Raw genomic sequence first — 21,676 nt, 5'->3', positions numbered from 1 at the left:
GTGATCTCAGCCATAGTAACTTCTTACCAGAAATATCGCTGGAGGCTAGGGAAGCATAAGCAGAAATGAACTATTGGGACTTCCTCAAGATTAAAAGTTCTGCACAGCAAAGGAAACAATCAACAAAACTTATATCCAAAATCTATAAAGTACTTCTCAAACTCAACACCCCCAAAAAACGAGTAATCCAGTTAAGAAATGTACAGAAGACACGACTAGACATTGTTCTGAAGAACACATCCACATGGTTCCTAGACACATAAAAAGATGCCCCACATCACTCGGCATCAGGGAAATACAAATCAAAACCACAATGAGACAACCACGTCACACCTGTGCGAGTGGCTAAAATTAACAACACGGGAAACAACAGATGTTGGCGAGGATGCACTGTGGGTGGGGATGCAGGCTGGGGCAGCCACTCTGGAAAACGGTATGGAGGCTCCTCAAAAAGTTAAAAATAAAGCTACCCTACAGCCTAGCAATCCCACTACTGGGTATTTACCCCAAAGGACACAAAAATAGGGATTCGAAGGGGTCCATGCACCCCCATGACTGCAGCAGCATTATCAACAATAACCAAACTATGGAAAGAGCCCAAGTGTCCATCAACTGATGAATGGATAAAAAAGATGTATTATATATAATATTCCACTGCATGTATATGCAATGGAAACTCAGCCACCAAAAAGAATGAAATCTAGCCATTTGCAGCAACAGGGACGGAGCTTGAGTGTATAATGCTAAGCAAAATAAGTCAGTCAGAGAAAGACAAATACCATATCATTTCACTCCTATGTGGAATTTAGGAAACAAAACAGATGAACACGTGGGAGGGGGAAAAGATGGAAGGAGAGAGGGGGAGGCAAACCATAAGAGACTTGTTGTTGGTTTTTTTTTTTAAGATGTTATTTATTTATTTATTTATTTGAGAGAGAGAGAGACAGTGGGGAGAGCAGAGGGAGAAGGACAAGCAGACTCTGCGCTGAGCATGGAGCCTGATGTGGGGCTCTATCCCACGATCCTGAGATCATGAGCCAAGCTGAAATCAAAAGCTGGACGTTCAACTGACTGAGCCACCCGGGCACCCCCATAAGAGACTCTTAATGAGAGAGAACAAAGTGAAGGTGGATGGAGAAAGGTGGGGGGATGGGCTAGCTGGGTGATGGGTACCAAGGTGGGCACTTGTTGGCATGGGCGCTGGGCACTGTCTGGAAGTGACGCATCGCTAAACTCTACTCCCTAAACCAATATTACCCTCTATGTTAACCAACTAGAATTTAAACAAAAATCTGGAGGAAAAAAATGTGTGAACCATATGGTATATGAGTTATATCTCAATAAAACTATTTAAAAAAATTAACAGTGACACTTGAAAAAAAAAAAAGCAAATTACTCCCATGGAGGAATGCTACGACTATTCCTGGTACTGAAACCAAAGATGCTTCTCCTACAGATGTTTCTAAAAAGGACCTGTTGTGTTTTTTTTTAATATTTTATTTATTTATTTATTTATTCATGAGAGCCACAGAGAGAGAGGAGGCAGAGGCACAGGCAGAGGGAGAAGCAGGCTCCATGCAGGGAGCCCGATGCGGGACTTGATCCCGGGACCCCAGGGTCACAATCTGAGCTGAACGCAGATGCTCAACCGCTGAGCACCCCCAGGGGGGCTAAAGAGGATCCTTCAGAATGTAGTAAATGACAGTCCCCACGATATCCTTCAATAAATGCAGCAAAAACTTCTATGAGGATATTCTCAGAACACTCTTTTGATTGAATCAAAATGCCACAAAGTTCCATAATATGGAAATTAGGCCTGGCCTCTTACCTGATGGTTCCAGAAGCCTTTAGGCAAGGGCTGAAGGAGATCGTGGAGGAATGAGAGCAGCAGTTTCGTGACCACGGGACGTTTAACTTCTCCTTCTCTCTCTCCTCCTCGTCCTCCTCGTCCTTTTCCTCCTCCTTCCGTTCCTTCCTTGTTCCTAAGTTTGCGCGACAGTCATAATTCATTATGTGGCTTAGTCGTCCTGCACATTTTTTTTTTTTTTGTACAGATGTTCTTTAGTTCTCTCCAGCTTCACCGGAGCTGTTCAAGTACAGGTAGCAGGCCACCGCCCCCCACCCCCCACTGCCACCCCCAGGGCCTGAGGCTTCTTCCTCCAGGAGCCAGATGGCTGCCAGGGCTGCCGCTGCCTCCCACTGGCAGAAGCCAGAGATCTGGGGGAGGTTGCTTTATGGAACTAGAAGGTCCAGAGGCTCTTTCTAGCAGGTGCTGAGGTCCAGACTTGGGCAGGGAATCGGGGGGATGGAACAGGGACAAAGGCAAGGGCTATTTCTTGCGGGTATGCTGCCGGCGGGCCTGCAGTCGCTGCCGAGCCCCTGGGGTCTTGGATCCTGCACCAATGGAAAAGGAAGGGGCCGCCGATCCGAAAGGTCCAACTCCAACAAAGCCTTGGTTGGGTGTTGAGGATGCCCCAAAGGAGAGACCACTGCCTGACACGCCCACCCCAGGGGCAGGGGTGTTCTGACCAAAGGTGGGTGTGGAGGTACCTCCAAACACAGGTTTGCTCTCCGGTGTGCTGGCCACATTGAAGGCAAAAGGTGTGCTCTGACTAGGTGCGCCCAACGTGCTCTGACTCAAGCCTCCTCCAAAAGGGGTCGTGCAGCTGTGTGATTCCACCATCTACCTGGGTTACAGCCTCAGTCGGTGTCACGTGAAATCCCTGTTGCTGCTTTCGGCTGGGCAGGTGCAGGTAAACGCCGGGGTCCCCCGCCCCATTTGTTACTAACACGTGCCCTGCTTCCTACCCAGAACCACAGAAGACGTCATTTGACTGAAGCAAGATAACACGTCCTTCCTTTCCCAGCCTTCCAAGGAATACTTGACTGTGGTTTTTTTTTTAATTCATGAGACACAGAGAGAGAGAGAGGCAGAGACACAGGCAGAGGGAGAAGCAGGCTCCACGCAGGGAGCCCGACCCAGGACTTGAACCTGGGATCCCGGGGTCACGACCCCAGCTGAAGGCGGCGCTAAACTGCTGAGCCACCGGGCTGCTCTGTTTTCTGGGTCCCTATGGTTAAACCCAGACTGAGGAGGAAAGAGAAATGTTGGTTGTTTTGTTTTCTACCAGTTGCCTTGCAAATTAGTGCAAAGTGCTGCGGTGGGTTCGGAAGCTGGATTCGTGTCTGCTCCAGAACTCCCTGTGAGGGACCAAAGGCACAGCCAAGCTTCGGTTCCATCTAGTAGGAAGTGCGTGTGCGTGTGCGTGTGCGTGTGTGTGTGCGTGTGTGCGTGTGTGTGTGTGTGTGTGTGTTTAAGGAAAAAGAAAGAAGAAAAATAAAACCCTCAAGAACAACAAAAAAGAACTTGGACCTTGGTCATGTTCCACGTCCCACTATTAACAGGTAAAAGTGAACCAGAACCTTCTCCATCTACCTGGCGCTCAGCGGTCACATTCATGACAATGACGTCTCATGGAATCAGTGTAAATGCCTCTTCCTGCTGATTATTTTTCGGGTACGCGAGACCCCTCCCGCCTCGGCTCACCCATGCCCCGGCTCCGGGCCTCCCCTCCCCGGCTGTGCGCCCCAGACCCTCGTAGGCTGCTTTCTGCTCGGCACTCAGGGCTCCGGGCCACCGCGTCGCCACTTCCAGAGGGCTCGCTCCTGGTCCTTCTAGCGGGGCAGACCCCGCACTCCCCGCACGTACCGGGTCACCCGCCTCTCGGCCAGCACTGCCTAAACCCAGGCCTGTCGGGTTGGCGTGTTTCAGGGCCTGGCGCTTGCCCGCTGGCTGCCTGGTGGGCCGCGTGCCCGGGACAGCCCAGCCAGTCCACGCCTCGGAGTCTCCCCCCAGGAGAAGCGGGAACGTCCGTCCGCGGAAACGTGTGTCACGAAGGTTCAGGGCAGCTTTGTTCATAGTCGCCAAAAGCTGGAGGCAGCCCCCGTGTCCAGAGACGTGACTAGGAGGCCAGAAGGTGGGGCGTCCACGCGGGGGGCTCGCGCCCAGCACTGAGCTGCTCACGGATCCTGCAAGACCCATGAACCGCCAAGTCTTCGTGCTGAGCTAAGGAAGCCAGTCACAAGACTTGCCCTTTTCTATTCCACTGGCCATGTAACATTCCAGAAAACTGAGGGTGGCTCAGTCAGGTCAGCATCTGCCTTTGGCCCAGGTCGTGACCCCGGGGTCCCGGGCTGGAGGCCCGTGTCAGGCTCCCCGTCAGCGGGGAAATCTGCCTCTCCCGTCTTCCTTCCTCCCGGCCCCTGCCCGAGTGCTCCGGCTCGGGCTCACTCTCTCTCTTTCTCTCTCTCAAATAAATACAATCTTAAAAAAAAATTCCAGAAAATCTTCCTTAGTCTGTAGTGACAAAGCAGATGAGCGGTTGCCTGGGCGTGGGGCTTAGAGATAGTGGACTCCAAAGCAGCACAAAGAACCTTTTTGGGGTAATGAAAATGTTCCCATCTTTAATGTGCCAGTGCTGTCATGGATATAATGTGCAAATGCCCAAACTCGCCAAATGATATACTTTAAGTGGATGTACTTTCTTTGTTTAAAAAAAAAAAAAAAAGATTTATTTATTTATTTTAAAGAGAGAAAGAGAGAGAGAGGTTGGGGAGGGGCAGAGGGAGAGGGCGAGAGCCTCGAGCAGAGTCTGCACAGAGCCCGACACCGGCCTCAATCTCACGACCCTGAGATCATGACCCGAGCAGAAAGCAAACCAGACGCTCAACCCCCGGCACCACCCTGGCGCCCCTAAATGGATGTACTTTTATTATACAAAAATTATGGAGGTTTCTGTCACCCTCACCACCACCTGAGCACGCTCCAGGAGCTCGGGCTCCTCTAAGGCAGCGCCCCGAGCTGGGATCGCCACCGTGCATGTGGTTGGGGGTATTTCGAGACCCGGGGCTCGGTTCCCTCTGCCTTTCTGCTACGTATTCCTGTCGGGCGGTGCCGTTTTCTGACCTCCCCGTCTCACATATACTGTGTCAGCGAATCTGAGCTTATGTTTCTGTGGACCTTTCTGGAAGGCTCACACTGATGATGGACAATGGGTTTGTCCCCTGGGTCGCTTCCCAACTGTAGGACCGGATCTCCCTTTTCCTACCTTTGCTTTTCACATTTAAGTAATCCCTATGCCCAACATGGGGCTTGAGCTCAGAACCCCAAGATTGAGAGTCGCAGGCTCTACCTGCCGAGCCAGCTGGGCGCCCCTACCCTGTTTACGGCCCCCTCTGGATGCTGAACTTCTTACTCATCTTACTGCATTTCTCCTTGGCTTCAGTCCACCTTCCCAGCCTGCCAAGACATTTCTATCCCAAGATACTTCGCATTTGTCATCTAACATCCTCGCGGCTTTATGTCATCCACAGATTTAATACGTGTCCGCTTTGTCTTCACTCGAGTGGAAGATAAGACTGTTTAGGAGACAAAGGCCAAGGACGGAGCCGTGCGGCTCGCCGACGAAGGTTCCCTCCGCAGTGCCACAGAGTTGCTCATTCACCAGCATCCTTTGGGGCAGCGGCCCCTCGGCGGCCGGCTGGCCTCGGGGTTCTAGTTGCAGCACGTCTCTCCAGTTGCTTCACAACAATACGCCGAGACTCAGATTTCCGCTGGAGAAGCCCCTGGACCAGAAAGGAGAAGATGGGGATCTTCCAGCTGTGTGACGTCAGACAAGTCACTTAATGTCTCTGAGCCGGTTTCCTCGCCTGCAATCATACGTACGACTGACTGCGCTACCCGTCTTAGGGGAGATTTTCAACAGCAAATAAGATGAGTATGTGAAAATGCTTTCTGAAAATACTTCTGGGGGCCCCTGGGGGCTCAGTGGTTGGCGTCTGCCTTTGGCTCAAGTTGTGACCCCAGGGTCCTGGGATCGAGTCCCGCACCGGGCACTCTGCAGGGAGCCTCCTCTCCCTCTGCCTGTGTCTCTCTGCCTCTCTCTCTGTGTCTCATAAATATTTTTAAAAAGTAAAAATACGGGATCCCTGGGTGGTGCAGCGGTTTAGCGCCTGCCTTTGGCCCAGGGCACGATCCTGGAGTCCCGGGATCGAGTCCTGCATCGGACTCCCTGCATGGAGCCTGCTTCTCCCTCTGCCTGCGTCTCTGCCTCTCTCTCTCCCTCTATCATGAATAAATAAATCTTGAAAAAAAATAAAAAGTAAAAATACAAATAGTTCTGGGATGGAGACTCCGAGTCACATCAGCCCCCCGGACGGCAGGATGACTCCTCTGGAGCCAAGCACGATGGCTCTCTTCCCCTCATAGCCTCCGCAGGGAAATGGCCCAGAACTGCCACCTAGCACTGTGCCACCTGCCTTCTTAGGTGGAAGTCACACTCTGTCCCGCCACCGCCACTACACGGGCTCCCCAACCGCCCTAACACGACTTAGAGACCACCACCGCCTTGGTTCGGTGCGTGGTTGTCTTTAACTGGATCCTTGTCCTTCTACATCTCAGCTGAGCTCTCGGGGAGCATGGGCAGAGGACTCCAGTTTCTTTGAAACCCAGCCACTGCCCCTCCGCCCACACGGCCCTGCCTGCTGTCCACCCTTCCCACATACCCCGCAGCCGAAGTCTTTTTTAAGATGTTTCTTTGAGAGACAGGGAGATAGTGGGAGAGGGGACAGGGAGAGGGAGAAGCGAGTTCCTTGCTGAGCAGGAGCCCGACCTGGGCTGAGCCGGAGGCAGACACTGTACCGACGGAGCCCCCCAGGCGTCCCCTATCCACAGCCAGGATTCTGTTCTTGAGGAGCTCCCAGGTCATTTGAGCTTCGTTTGATTTTTCAAGATCCCATCTAACCCTTCCCGAAGGTCTCCCTATATGGAGGAACGTGCGGGCGGCAAAATTCAAACCATTTGTGACCTGGGTGAGATTTAATGATGAGCCACGTGGAGAGAAATGGGGCCTAGAGGGGACAGCAATGAATTCTCGTTCTTTCCCTCAGTGCCCCAAACCCCAGAGCTGCTACCAGATGACAGGTTGTCATCTAAAGTGATGGCTCTCATCTGTGGGGTCACCTTGCCACCTCCTTGGTCAGCTGACTCTGGAGCGCAAGTTGACGGATGTGAATCTTCCAAGTCTATATCCAATGCACCAAGTAAATAGCTTGTACTTTAGTAAACTCTGAGCTCACTTGCGGTGTTTTGAGAGGGGCAGAGGGGTTACCCGAATACAACCCCAACTCTGGCTGCAAGTCCCTTACCCTGATCTGGCATCCAGAGGTGGCCTCTGAAGCCCTGGGCTCCGGCGGAGTGGGAGGATGAACCCTCAGAGCCAACATCTGCCATTGTTTGTTTTAAAAGATTTATTCATTCAGGAGAGAGAGACACAGAGGCAGAGACACAGGCAGAGGGAGAAGCAGGCTCCATGTAGGGAGCCCGACGTGGGACTCGATCCCAGGACCCTGGAGTCACGCCCTGAGCCAAAGGCAGCCGCTCAACCACTGAGCCCCCCCGGGCGTCCCTGCCATCCTGCTTCTTGCTGAGCTCTCAGAAACCTGGTTTTGAGTTTGAAGAATCAATCCAAATCCAGTATCCAGTAAAGTACTTAAAGTTCAGGTGCTTTGATATGTGCTTGGTAAAAGCCCTACCTGCTAGGTTTGCATCTCCCCATCATCTGCCTTCTTTCACACGGGCCCCACCCCTGCTCAGCAGGACCCTGCAGTGCTGGACCTTTCTCCCTGTGTTTGGGACCTATTTTCTGATGCTCAGAGTGAAGGATGGAGGTGGGGGTGAAATGGGCTGGGAGAGGGAAGAGGGGAACTTGTTTAAAGGAAGCAGAACAAGAACATTTCAAATATATTTATCCCTTATTTTAAAACTTTTTCCCAAAGGGCTTTGAGATGGAAAAGTGCAAATGGCTTCACTTTAACCAAGGCAGTTAAAAATTCGTATCACGGGGAAAACAGTCATGGCTTTGCTGTTTTAAACAACTGTTAAAAGTGCTCTAAGGGCAGAATGAAGACGCTGTATATTGCAGGCTCTTAATTTTTATGATGGACAAAGCGCCAACAACTGAAATTCAATTAAAAAATAAGCTTTCCTTTGTTGGTCAAATGCTAGCAGTGGTTTTAACTTCTTCCATTGTAAAGTCTCTTTCCTGGCCCCACATGGGGGAAAGGGTGTGTGTGAGGGGGGGCACGAAATGGCTAAAAATATAAACAAAAGGAAGGAGAGCTCAGAAGCTAGATGATCAGAGAGCTGAAAACTGACTTGGGTAGTATCTTCTTTCCCCTTTCCTAAGTACTAACAAGTCTGGATTATGTTCAATATCAAGAAAACAAATAGCATTTAGGTCATAAAAAGGAACCAAATTCCATTAAATTGTATATTGCTTGGTATCAGTATTAACATCCTAGAAAAAAACAAGACAAATATAGTATTTAAAACCAAAAAACCTGCCAAAATCCAAAGGGTTAAGTATAACTTAGTTAAGTAAAAACCAAGACAGGCAGTTTACCACCTCTACTGAAATGAATATATATTCTTCGACTTCTGTATGTAGTGTCCTAAAGTTCAAGGACAAGTGGAAATTAAATTAAAATGCATTTTCCCTAGAAACAGTGAAATAAAAGGTGGATCGGGGGTTCCAGATGGCTCAACTCCAATGAAGATTTCAAAAAAAAAAGTCTTCCAACTAGATTTCAGTAATACTATATACTATATTTCAGTGACACTTCTCTTACTGAATTGGATGCATCCAAATACTTATTACTTTTATCATCTTGAGATAAAAATTACATAGGAAAAAAAAATTACATAGGAAACAAAAGGCTGCATGACCAGATCTTAAAGAGAGTTGATTGAAACAAACACTTTCAGTGGTGCCTGGCTGCCTCAGTCAGCTAAGCAGGTGACTCTAGATCTTGGGGGCTGAGTTTGAGCCCCACACTGGGTGTAGAGATTACCTAAAAACAAACATTAAACACCCCGCAGACAATGTCCGACATACCAAAAATGTGGCCATCTGTACCAGCTGAACTGCTGGGAGAAGTGTTCCTGAAAGATGTCAAGGGATGGCAGGGTCCTTCACGTAGGAGGCTAGCGAGACCCACTGCTTTGCTGAATCACTGTTTCCTTAAGTGTCAGCTCAAAGTAGGGGATCAGGAACGGGTTTATCAGAGAAAGGAAAAGATAAAGAAAATCGAGGCTCTAGCTTTTGCTGAGTGTCAGCAAACTCTTGTAAATGTGCACACACACAGGCATGAAGGAACTCCTTGACATGGAATTGAAAACAAAAGCACTGGGGTGCCTGGGTGGCGAAGTTGGTCAAGCATCTGTCTTCGGGACCTGGGATCAAGCCCCGAGTCTGGCTCCCTGCTCAGGGGGGATCCTGTTTCTCTGTCTCCTCCCCACTTGTGCTCTTGCTATCTCTGTCTCAAATAAATAAAATCTTAAAAAACAAACAAAAAGCATTTCTATAGGTTTCTATAGGTTTGTGTTTTTGCCACATGGTTGGTTTGTATTTGTATAAAGGAGCTTCTTTACCAGGAAGATAAATTTGAAGTGAGGGAAAACAAATACGCAAAGAGGAAAAGGCAGTAGAAAGCTGCTTCCCATTTCCCAAGGCATAAGGCACATCTTCAAGAAAACCTCACTCCTCCTTGGTATACAAACACCAGGGCCCTCACTACCGTTAGCTGCCTAGAGCTACTCAGCACCCTGAAGTGCTCGATCTCACACCTTCCCCAGGCTCCCCTTTTTCACTTCCAGCCCTATCAAAATGGCTTTGCTCTCCCAGAAGGGGAGATGGGGCTCAGTGGCGGTATCTCCTCAGATACCCCTTAGTATGGTAATGTCAATGGTCACATAGTGGACATGCTCAAGAAATGTTTCAAGACACAAAGTTAAAAATCTCAAAAGAAACTCTGGCAAAATAACAGAAGAGTAAAACACAAAAGTCAGGTTGTAGGTATGTGCTGGAAGATAGGGTTACCTTTCCAGGTAACTCATATTAAGTGCGTATTCAGTTCCTTTGGGCCACTTCCACTTATCACGGCTTCCTCCCTTTATAGAAAAGTTAACCCAGAAATTATTTAAATTATCAATGGTTGTTCCAGAGATCCCTCCTCACCTACCAACCCAATGAGACTTTGCGGGGGGGGGGGGTGGGGGGGGGGGTGGGGGGTGCACAGAGGGAATACCACAACAGAGACAGAAAATGGCCCACCAGGATATGTCTCATGTAAGAGGCTGACCTTCAACCTAATACTAGTATATCACTGTTCATAATATATATAATACATAGTTGAGATAAATTACCATGTTATAAAAATATACAATAAAATCTTGTAAGAAACTTAGAGATGGCTGATGATTGATAACTCTCTTAAGAAAACAGACTACAATTAACATTATTGGCTAATTCTATCAATTTTTTTTAATTCTCTTTGATTTTTTCTCCTGGTCTTCTGTTATCCTTTCTGCAGGTCGCTTCTTCAACCCCTTCATTTTCCTGGTTTGTAGTTTGCTTAGGTCTTGCTTCTGCATATGAATCCTTCCATAAGTTGTACCAAAAGTATCATGGGAGACATTTTTCTTCTTCTTTGGCTGTGAAATAAGAATATATATATGTATATAAATATATATAATAGTATCTACTATCATAGCCTTGTAAAAATCTCGTGTACAACTATGTTACTAGCAATTCCCACTAGTGAGCACCTATTCAAGAATATAGTCTATAACCCTAGAGACCTTTCTTCTCAAATACATACAGATGACTTGATCTTGTTAAAATGCATGTTATAATTCAACAAGTCTAGAGTAGGACCTGATATTCAGCATTTCTAAGAATTCTCAGGTAAACTGTCAGACCACACTTTGGACAACAACACTATAGACTATGTTAACCATTGTCATGCACTGAGAGAATTTCCTGTGTTTAGCTTAAGGAATTGTGACTATCATTTCGATCTTTACTGGCATTCCAGAGATGCCATTTCTACTTGTTTTTAAGAACCATTCAGAAGTCAAAATACATTTTATCCAAGTATGGTTTACACAGCCTGTGCTCTAAATTCCCAATCTCCACAATGCCTCAAACAATTCTCTTTCTTGCTGAAAACTGACAGTCTTGCTACCAGAAAGCTCTCAACCACAGCTAACGCGTGGTTTCTACAACTCTCTTATTATCCTTTATGGTTGGCTTACTTGCTGCTTCCTCCTTTTCTTTGTTCTGAGTCTAATTTTATCTCCATTATTGATCTCTTTCTGTCTGTCCTTTACTGTACTATCCTGCAAACCCTTTTGGGAAAGAAGAGTGGAATTTACAAATAAATATGGCAACAATATGCAAGTTATAAACCTTGAGGGCTTTTGGCATTTTCATAGATAATTTATAAAGATCATCTGAAGCCAGACGTGTCCTCCTCAGAACCAGATCCAACGAGGGCCCCATCTCTTCCAATTCAATCCTTGGTGTTCTACAACCGGATTTCTTCAGCAGCAACCTGTGTGAAGTACAAAAGAAAGGTCAAAATATATATATATTGTTGAGAAACAGAAAGTGAGATGGACAATTCTAAGAAATGAAATCTTTTTTTTTTTTTTAAAGATTTTATTTATTTACTTGAGACAAAGAGCATGATAGGGGGTGAGGAAGAAGTGGGCTCCCTGCTCAGCAGGGAGCCCAAAGATGAGGACACAAGGCTTGATTCTAGGACCTGGATGTAGATCATGACCTGAGCCAAAGGCAGATGCTTAATCAACTGAGCCAACCAGGCACCCCAGAAATGGAATCCTTTGATTTGATTTCTTCATCTTAATTATAGATTTACATAATTATAAAAACAATTTCAAACTGGGCCTTTGAAACATTACATTTACATAATTAACAAATTCTTATTTCTCTAAGACCCCCATTCAGAATCTACTTTTGTCCATAGTACAGACACCTACTGATCTCTATTGAGTGGAATGAACTTTAAAAATCTTAATATAACAAAACCACAACTTTCTAGATTCCATACGTCCAAATAGCTCTGAATGTGAAAATAGATGAGGGACACAGTCAGGAGGAGGGGAAACTAACAAATTCCTTTTGTGAGTGATACCACAAGAACAGCTCAAAGACCTGAAGATTTGAGCTGACTCAATTTGTTATAGTGGCCAGATCTCAAGATGGAAAAAAAAGAATTTAATGAATAACAATGTTTATAAAAGATCAAAGTTTTCACACTAAAGGTGGAATGTGAGAGAGGCAACAAATGACATGAGAGAGAGTAAAAGCACAGTAAGAAATACCAAGGAACAACAAACTCCAGGAAGCAGAAGTGAGTATTTAGAAGCTCATTAACAGCCCTTTGGGCCCCAAAGCATGACATGCAGACAGTCCACCCATTGGGAGGTGCACCTACTCGCTGTAAGAAGTCTTAATGATAAATATGCCGTATTAGACAGTTAGTTATACCAAACTGAACAAGGCAAAAACAAAACAAAAATCAACCTAGGATATATAAAAAGCAGAAGTGTTAACAACAACAAACAGTAAAAGATAACATGAATATTCATATGGGACTTGAGGCCAAAACAAGAGCCCTTAGGCCACTCTCTGCATAATGGGGGAATTTGCCTATCTCAGGGCCACTGTGGGAGAAAATATTTTTAGAAGCTCAAGTTGGTGATATCAGGGCATCTTTCCTAAAAGCTGATTCAAAGCATATGGTGGCAGTAACCCTTTGACTCTGTTGTAATTCATGTACTTCTGCATCCACATTTTCAATACCTCCATATAAATGATATTTATAAAACTGAACTAATAACAAGATTAGTATCTTGATTAGCATCTTGTGTTCGGTAGACTTAAGAAATCAGGGAAACTGTATATATAAAAATGGCAAACTAAAAATGTTTCTACCACTTAAGATGTTAATTTTCAGCTAAATGGAAAAGTTGTAGATCTAGAACAACACATGGCATGCATGTCTGATGGATTCACATTACCCAGGCACCTTTTATCTATACAAGTATCCTCCTACCAATAATTACTTCAATGGGCACGTTTACAAGAAAACTTTCTTCAGTTTTCAGTTTTCTATGTAAGGTTTCTGGTAATAGACCTATAATTCTTCTTCTTTATTAAACTTTTAACAGTGAAATCTAGAATCTAAAATTATTATTTTAGAATCCAAAATTATTATTAGTCTTTTAAGAAAACAATCTGTTGGGCAGCCCTGGTGGCGCAGCGGTTTAGCGCCGCCTGCAGCCTAGGGCGTGATCCTGGAGACCCTGGATCGAGTCCCATGTCGGGCTCCCAGCATGGAGCCTGCTTCTCCCTCTGCCTATGTCTCTGCCTCTCTCTCTCTGTCTCTATGAATAAATAAATTAAAAAAATTAAAAAAAGAAAAGAAAAGAAAACAATCTGTTTACTCCTTCTCAGAGGGAATGTATTTTTTAGAGTTTTTATTTAGGGGCAGCCCTGCTGGCTCAGCGGTTTAGTGCCACCCTCAGCCCGGGGCCTGATCCTGGAGTTCAGGGATCGAGTCCCACGTCGGGCTCCCTGCATGGAGCCTGCTTCTCCCTCTGCCTATGTCTCTGCCTCTCTCTCTCTGTGTCTCTCATGAATAAATAAATAAAATATTTTTTTAAAAAAAGTTTTTAGTTATTTGACAGAAAGAGCAAACAAAGCAGGGGGAGCAGCAGAGGGAGAGGGAGAAGCAGACTCCCCACCAAGCAGGGAGCCCAACATGCGGCTCGATCCCAGGACTGTGGGATCATGACCTGAGCAGAAGGCAGACACTTAACCGACTGAGCCACCCAGGAGCCCCAGAGCAAATGTATTAAGAGAGACTTACAAATGATTTTTGTGATCCCTCTAAGCAAAAAGAAGAGACTGACACTGACTCATTAAAAAACTAAATTAAAACCCTTTATTTCACCTCCATCCCATCATACACACTGCACTTTATTTTTAAAGATAGACATTTCATTTCCAGGCCATCATGTCTCCAGCCAAATACCTACACCCAAAACTGTTCCATCAAATGCCTATTACTCTCCATCTCAGATCCTAACCTTAAGCTTCATTTCCTTTGGTCTCCCTATAAGCTCTAAATCAAAACTGACATTCAATTCTGCAAGACTGTATGGTACAAGACGCAGGGACACAAAGACAACCCAACTCCTTCCTTCTCACATGGGCTCAGGCTATTAGAGATGTTGATGGGTAATTTCTGTATCTTTTAAAACATTATCTGCCTATTTCTTGAGAAAGACTGCCAGTACCAATCTTGTTCAAGTTGTAATTTCCCTATTTTTCTCCCTTCCATAACCCTCTCTTCTGCAGATGTTGTTTTCATTACTTAAACTCCTTGTCTATGATGCTATTTGCTTTTTAAGGTATGCTAATACTTCCTTGTTTTGCATATTTCTCCCCATAGAACCTAATGAATGCCATGGTAAAGGCAAATGTGGCAGTTACTAAAAATTTCCTGTATTATATTCATGGCTTTGACTTTACAGTGAATAAAATTCTCCAAGGAATATAAATGGTCACTTGCAAATGAAGAATTAATTAGCATATGATAGATACATGGGAAGAGGTCAGTACAATGATTCATTCCCTCCCAAAAGGTCAGATCAAAGGTTATACTAACATAATTTCATGTTTATACGTTTTCATCCAAAAAATTCAAAGCCATTTTCTAAGATTAAGCGTATTAATCTTCATAATGTGTATCAATGTTAACTGTTACCTTTTACTAATTACTTAAGGGCTGATTCCAAGTAAAAGAGGGCAGGACACCAAAGAAAGCATACCCTGCAAGAGTGCTTAAGGAGCCACACTAGGTCACACCACTTCTCTGGCATACTCCCACCTCTATCCGCAACCCTCTCCCTTTTATAAAGGAATTACTATTGATCTTAGAGGGACTGCAGAATTACCTAAATGGTATCACCACCTTTTGAAAAAGAAAAATGGAGGCCTAGGTTATGAAATGACCTGCTTAGGTAATGTGGCTAAGCCTGGCCCAGAGCCAGCTCACTGCTCAGAGGTGATGCTCATTCCTCAGACCACTGCTTCCTTCCTCTCCCAAGGGTGGCACAGCCCCTGCAGACTAACCTAATCTACATCGAATGATTTTCCCCCCCTACTAACAGCTTGCTCTCAATCACACAGTCCATTTTCTATTATAAATCAATAGCTAGTAGGTATTACAGGGCCTACATAAAACACCTGGGATTAAATTTACAGTAGGGTCCCTCATCTTGAAAGTTCAAACTTATTTTTTTCACTATGGGACATGCTGTGCTAACCTAATGGCAATTCCAACAATACTTCTTAAAGTAAGTGGATAGGTGGATATATGGAATTACACTGCTAATTTATCCATGTTCTGAAGTCTGATTTGCTAATTTTCTGTCCATTTTGTTTTCTCTGAATTTCTTTCTTCACAAATTAATATTTCTCACTAAATAGAAGTTCTGATACAAGTGAATACTCTTCTTTGAAACTGTTTACAATGAAAGAGTTTTAGATTACTGATGAATAGGGATCCCTGGGTGGCGCAGCGGTTTGGCGCCTGCCTTTGGCCCAGGGCGCGATCCTGGAGACCCGGGATCGAATCCCACGTCGGGCTCCCGGTGCGTGGAGCCTGCTTCTCCCTCTGCCTGTGTCTCTGCCTCTCTCTATCTCTCTGTGACTATCATAAATAAATAAAAATTAAAAAAAAAAATTTAGATTACTGATGAATAATAATTCATCTCCCATTCTCAAAGATTTTTATTTTTATATTTTTAAGCTCCTTTGTAGCCCCAAGGTCTGCTGACACTTTTTTTTTTTTTTAAGATTTTATTTATTTATTCATGAGAGACACACAGAGAGAGGCAGAGACACAGGCAGAGGGAGAAGCAGGCTCCATGCAGGGAGCCTGACATGGGACTTGATCCCAGGACCCCAGGATCACACCCTGGGCCAAAGGCAGGTGCTAAACTGCTGAGCCACCCCCCTAGGGATCCCCCTGACACAAGTTTTCAAAAAAAATTTTATGTTATTGATTTTTCATCTTTCTTAATCTATAAATTGGAGTCATCTAACTTTATTATTTTTTAAAGATTATATTTATTTATTCATGAGACACAGAAAGAGAGGCAGAGACATAGGCAGAGGGAGGAGATGCAGGCTCCATGCGGGGAGCCGGACATGAGACTCAATCCTGGGAATCTGGGATCATGCCCTGAGCCAAAGCCAGACACCCAACCACTGAGCCACCCAGGTGTCCCATCCTCTAACTTTATAATGTAATATATTCTTCAGAGCACCAAAGCTAACTTTGGAAACTTAAACAGACTTAAGGCTTTCAATCTCAACAAGCTCACAAGATTACAAAATCAGTCTTGCTTTAAAAAAATAAAAATGATTATAAAATCTCCAATTACATATTGCAATTATGTAGATATTTTATTGCATTTTGCCTACTATTATTATTTATCCAAACAAAAGCAAAATAGAAAAAAGAAATGATACTAATCTAATCATGGTGAAAAGAGTATCTGACTCAATACAGTTAAGACAAAGATGGGAATTATTGATAAGCAGTGAATATTTACAAATAATTTATTTTAAATTAAAAATACACACACACACACACACACACACACACCATGCTTACCTCAAAAGGCACAATTGTAGCATGTCATTAAGCTTTTCAATGAAAATAAAATCAGTGTTAGGATTTATATTTATATTGTGGTAGAGGTAGGGCTAGGTCTAGGCTGGAGAAAGAGGGTAAAATGAATCTAGCCACTGAATCTTCTCATTCCTTTCAGATTCCAGTTTTTAGGTTCAGAGTTTTGAGATTTGCTTTGGCTGGCCTAAGACTTGTGGCTAGGTGCTCTAAATTCAGTCAGGTAAAGGAGGGGCATCTGGGTGGCTCAACTGGTTAAGTATCCGACTCCTGGTTTCAGCTCAGGTCATGATCTCATGGGTCATGGGATCAAGCCTTGTGTTGGGCTCCATGGGGTGTGTGCTTGGGACTTTCTCTCCTCCTCCCTCTGCCCTTCCCCCTCAGCCCCCTCCTCAAATAAACAAAAGATAGAAAGAAAAGAAAGAGAGAGAGAGAGAGAGAGAGAGAGAGAGAGAGAGAGAAGGAAAGAAAGAAAGAAAAAGAAAGAAAGAAAGAAAGAAAGAAAGAAAGAAAGAAAGAAAGAAAGAAAGAAAGAAAGAAAAAGAAAGAAAGAAAAGGAGATATTGCGTGAAGTAGGGTCAAGACTGAATCAGGTTCTAAGATCAGAGGAGTGTAGCATCAGATGCTCTGGGGTCCTGGAAAAGCAGGGTTTCAGAGGCAGAAGTGGGCAGGGGAATGACAGATTTGAGGATCAGGATAGATCTGCTGTGCCACTGCTAGTCTGCAAGCTCTCCAAACAAACTTTTGACCCAACACCAATTTTAAGTTTATTTTTTTAAATTTTTATTTATTTTATTTATTTATGATAGGCACACAGTGAGAGAGAGAGAGGCAGAGACATGGGCAGAGGGAGAAGCAGGCTCCATGCACCAGGAGCCCGACGTGGGACTCGATTCCGGGTTTCCAGGATCGCGCCCTGGGCCAAAGGCAGGCGCTAAACCGCTGCGCCACCCAGGGATCCCCCAATTTTAAGTTTAAGCTCTACAAAAGTCACACTAAAGTACTAACCCTGAATTCAAAAATATGCTAAGAAATGACTTACTTATAGCTTCGGAAGTAAATTTTCCCATTCAGTGCAGTGAAGTGCAGAACATACTCTAAACCAGCCAGACGGATATTTGATACTGTGGGGCCTCTGAAGAAATCTGAAAACAAATTTGAGAGTGTTAAAAAAAAAAAAAAAAAAAAAAAAAAAAAACTTTAACATGCTTATAAATCCAGTTACAGAAAGCCACACTGTAAAATGCTCCACATTGTATCAATATTCACCTAAAAAGATAAAAGGTGGCATAAAAACTGATCCCTGAAGAATAGGAGTCCCATCCCTCTACCATTTAAGCTCATGACTGGTTAGTTCGTTGAACCATGGAATTTTTGACTTCTGAAGTTCTCACCCTAAGCCAATGCTTAGCATAGGAGTACACTATATTTATATTAACTTTTTAAAAAATATAAGTCAAAGCATAAAATGTTTATCTATGAGTCAGGTAGGTTAAGATGGCAAATTAAAAAAAAAAAGATTTTATTTATTTATTCATGAGAGAACACAGAGAGAGGCAGAGACACAGGCAGAGGGAGAAGCAGGCTCCACATGCAGGGAGCCTGGTGTGGGGCTCGATCCGGGGTCTCCAGGATCACACCTTGATCCAAAGGCAGATGCTAAACCACTGGGCCACCCAGGCGTCCCAAGATGGCAAATTTCTATGAGGCAACTGGGTGGCTTAGTCAGTTAAGCATCTGACTCCTGATTTCAGCTCAGGTCATGATCTCAGGGTTGTAAGATCCATCCAGGCCTCCATTGCTTAAGATTAAGATTCTCTCTCTTCCTTTCCCTCTGCCTCTTGTCCCCCCCTCCACCCCCATATTCTTTCTCTCCCTCTCTCTCTCTCTCTCTCTCGTAAATAAATAGTTAAATAAAAAAAAAAAAAGATGGCAAGTTTCTATTAAAACAGCTGTTCAGAGGCATCTGGGTGGCTTAGTTAGTTAAGCATCTGACTCTTGGGTTTCAGCTCAGGTCATGATCTCAGGGTTGTGAGAGTGAGCCCCAAGTAGGTCTCACACTCAACAGAGTCTACTTGTCTCTCTCTCCCTTTGCTCTTCCTCCTGCATGTGTGATCTCTCTCAAATAAATAAAATCTTAAAACACACACACACAAAACCCAGCTATTCAAACTTTGACTATTAAATCAAATTTGCCTTTGTTTTCTAGTTGAGGCCAACATGGGAGAAAATTCTAACAAGAAATCTCAATTATATGATCAAAGATAATAAACTAAATTGTTAAAACCAGAAAAGAACCACAGAGATCCATGAGTAGGCTGTATTCCCAGCGTGGTCATCCTACCACGGATAGCACATGAGATGATCTTAAGTGATACACAAGCAGATATAATTTACTATGTATTAATCATTTTATCAGATACCATTTTCCATTGATGGTAGAGACATAAAGTTTCCCTGTAAAAAAAGGAGTCAGGGTAAAGAAACCTCTCCAGTGAACAACACTATGAACACTACATGGGCTTGGCTAGTGTTATGAAGGTAGCATAGGAATGAAAGAAGTCTGAAAAACAGCAATCAAGTTTGGTCCTCTCAGTATACAGCTATGTAGACTGAACCCCAAAGAGGCTAAATGGAAGTACACAAATAACAGTTAGCTAAGAAACAGTTACACACAAAAATTTACTTAACTTGGGGATCCCTGGGTGGCTCAGCGATTTGGCGCCTGCCATCGGCCCAGGGTGTGATCCTGGAGACCCGGGATCAAGTCCCACATCAGGCTCCTTGCATGGAGCCTGCTTCTCCCTCTGCCTGTGTCTCTGCCTCTCTCTGTCTCTCTATGTCTCTCATGAATGAATCAATTAAAAAAAAAAATCTTAAAAAAAAAAGATTGTATGTAAAAAAAAAAAAAAAATTTACTCAACTTAATTACTTAGGAAGAATTACAAGGCAAGTGATGTGGTAAAGAGATTGTCCCAATTTGTAGCCACCCAGCCATTTTTTGTCTCTCTTCTGATTAGCTCAGAAGGGAATCATCTTATGCATGGACATACACATCCTTTGTTGTTTGCATTTTCTTTTTTGTGGTTAATTGAAAGAAAATCACTAACGTGCATAAAATAGACACAGTGTATATATGCACATATATACACCACCCTTCCCTACTCTCCCAAACAAAAATCTCTCTCAGGGAAATTTTTATAAACAAAGTATGTACTTTTTCAAGGTATTCTCTCTCTCTCTCTTTTTTAAAGATTTTCTTTATTTATTTGACAGAGAGAGAGAGAGAGAGAGAGAGAGAGAACACGCGCAAGAGCACAAGCAGGAGGAGTGGCAGGCAGAGGGAGGAGAAGCAGACTCTCTGTCCAGCAAGGAGCCCAACGTGGGGCTCAATTCCAGGACCCTGGGATCATACCCTGAGCTGAAGGCAGTTGCTTAACATTGAACCCACTGAGCCTCACAGGCGCCCCTCAAGGTATTTTGACCTAAATTTGCAACATAATTAATGAACAAGTTTCCAATGATTTTGTCAAAATCTGACTCTCCTTCAGGGGCCAAGTTAATAAAGCCTGCTCACTGTGTTGGTAGCACTAATAAAGTCAGTCTTTCTGGAGAACAAGATATGTACATTTCCGTTTACCTTGAAACAGCTTTTGTAATGCAAATGCTACAGGCATATGTGTTTTTTTCCATAAGCGTTTAAAAATGCAAAGGAAGGGGCACCTGGGCGCCATAGTTGGTTGAATGTCAAACTTTTGGTATCAGCTCTGTGCAGTCTGTTTAAGACACTCTCCTTCTTTCCCTGCACCCCACCTCTGAATGAAGTAAACAAACAAATGAAAAGAACACAAAGGGAAAAAAAGAAAGAATGAAAAGAAGGCAAAAAGGTTTAAGAACATCGACTCTTCCTTCACACCATACACAAAAACTAACTCAAAATGGATCATAATTAAATGTAAAATCTAAAACTCTTAAGACTTCAAGAAGAAAATCTTGGAAAAAAAATCTTTGTGATCTTGGGATAAGCAATGGATTCTTAAACGTAATATAGGAAGAACATACCATTACAGAAAAAAATGGAAAAAAGACTTCACAAAAATTAAAAACATCTGCTCTTTGAAGACATCATTAAAAGAAAAAAGCAAGCCACAGACTGGGCGGAAACATTCAAAAATTACATGTCAGACAAAGAGACAAAGGATCTCTCTCACACACACTCATATCCCTACTTTATTACACACACACCCCTCTTAGTGCCCAAGAAGATAAGTAACCTCCAAAAATTAATAAATAAGGCAAAGATTTGAATAGACACTTCACCAAAGATATACGAATGGCCAATAGGCACATGAAAAGATGTTTAACATAATTAGTCATCAGAAAATTCAAATTACAACTTCAATAATAGCACTACTTTACTTTGTAGATTTGACTCTAGAAACACACTACCATCAGCATAATGTAGTATTGGCAAGGACATGGAGCAGCTGGAGCTCTCATATACTATTCGTGGGAATGTAAAATGGTACAGCCGTATTAGAGAATGGTTTCTTTAACTGTTAAACACTATTCAAATGACCCAACTATTCCATTCCTAGCTAGGGATTTACCCAAAAGAAATCAAAGCATTATGCCCTCACAAAAATTTGTACACAAATGGTCACAGCAGCTCAATTGACTAAAAAAAATTTTAAGATTTAATTTATTTATTCATGAGAGACACATAAAGAGAGAGGCAGAGACACAGGCGGAGGGAGAAGCAGGCTCCGTGTGGGAGCCTGATGTGAGACTCGATCCTAAGACCCCGGGACCAACACCTGAGCAGAACAGAAGGCAGATGCTCAAGCACTGAGCCACCCAGGTGTTCCCTGACTAAAATTTTAATCTAATCAAAAGCTGCAATCAATCTAAATGTCCATTGACAGATGAAGAAATAAACAAATTGAGGAATAGCTCTAAGTAGAATACTGCTCAGCAATAAAAAGAAATGAACTAATGATACAGCAAATCTCAAAACTGAGTGAAAGAAACCAGACCAAAACAACTA

The 21,676-nt window shown here is 43.8% G+C and overlaps 1 protein-coding gene across 5 annotated transcripts in view; it reads right to left on the bottom strand.

The window, feature by feature from the left end:
- Nucleotides 1-7,293: 7,293 nt before the first annotated feature.
- The window catches only part of RPF2 (ribosome production factor 2 homolog), a 45,411-nt gene continuing 31,028 nt past the window's right edge, over nucleotides 7,294-21,676 (bottom strand). For all 5 annotated transcript variants that reach the window (XM_026005808.2, XM_072738981.1, XM_072738992.1 and 2 more), the window contains 3 exons: nucleotides 17,672-17,774; nucleotides 11,310-11,454; nucleotides 7,294-10,552 (listed from right to left, as the gene is read on the bottom strand). In XM_026005808.2, the coding sequence (XP_025861593.2) occupies nucleotides 10,373-10,552; nucleotides 11,310-11,454; nucleotides 17,672-17,774 (428 nt within the window). In that variant the 3' untranslated portion in view covers nucleotides 7,294-10,372. The remainder of the gene's footprint in view (nucleotides 10,553-11,309; nucleotides 11,455-17,671; nucleotides 17,775-21,676) is intronic.

This window comes from Vulpes vulpes, chromosome 1, assembly GCF_048418805.1.
Source record: "Vulpes vulpes isolate BD-2025 chromosome 1, VulVul3, whole genome shotgun sequence".
In the NCBI taxonomy this organism is placed as follows: Eukaryota; Metazoa; Chordata; class Mammalia; order Carnivora; family Canidae; genus Vulpes; species Vulpes vulpes.
This window is presented reverse-complemented; position numbering and strand designations above follow the sequence as displayed.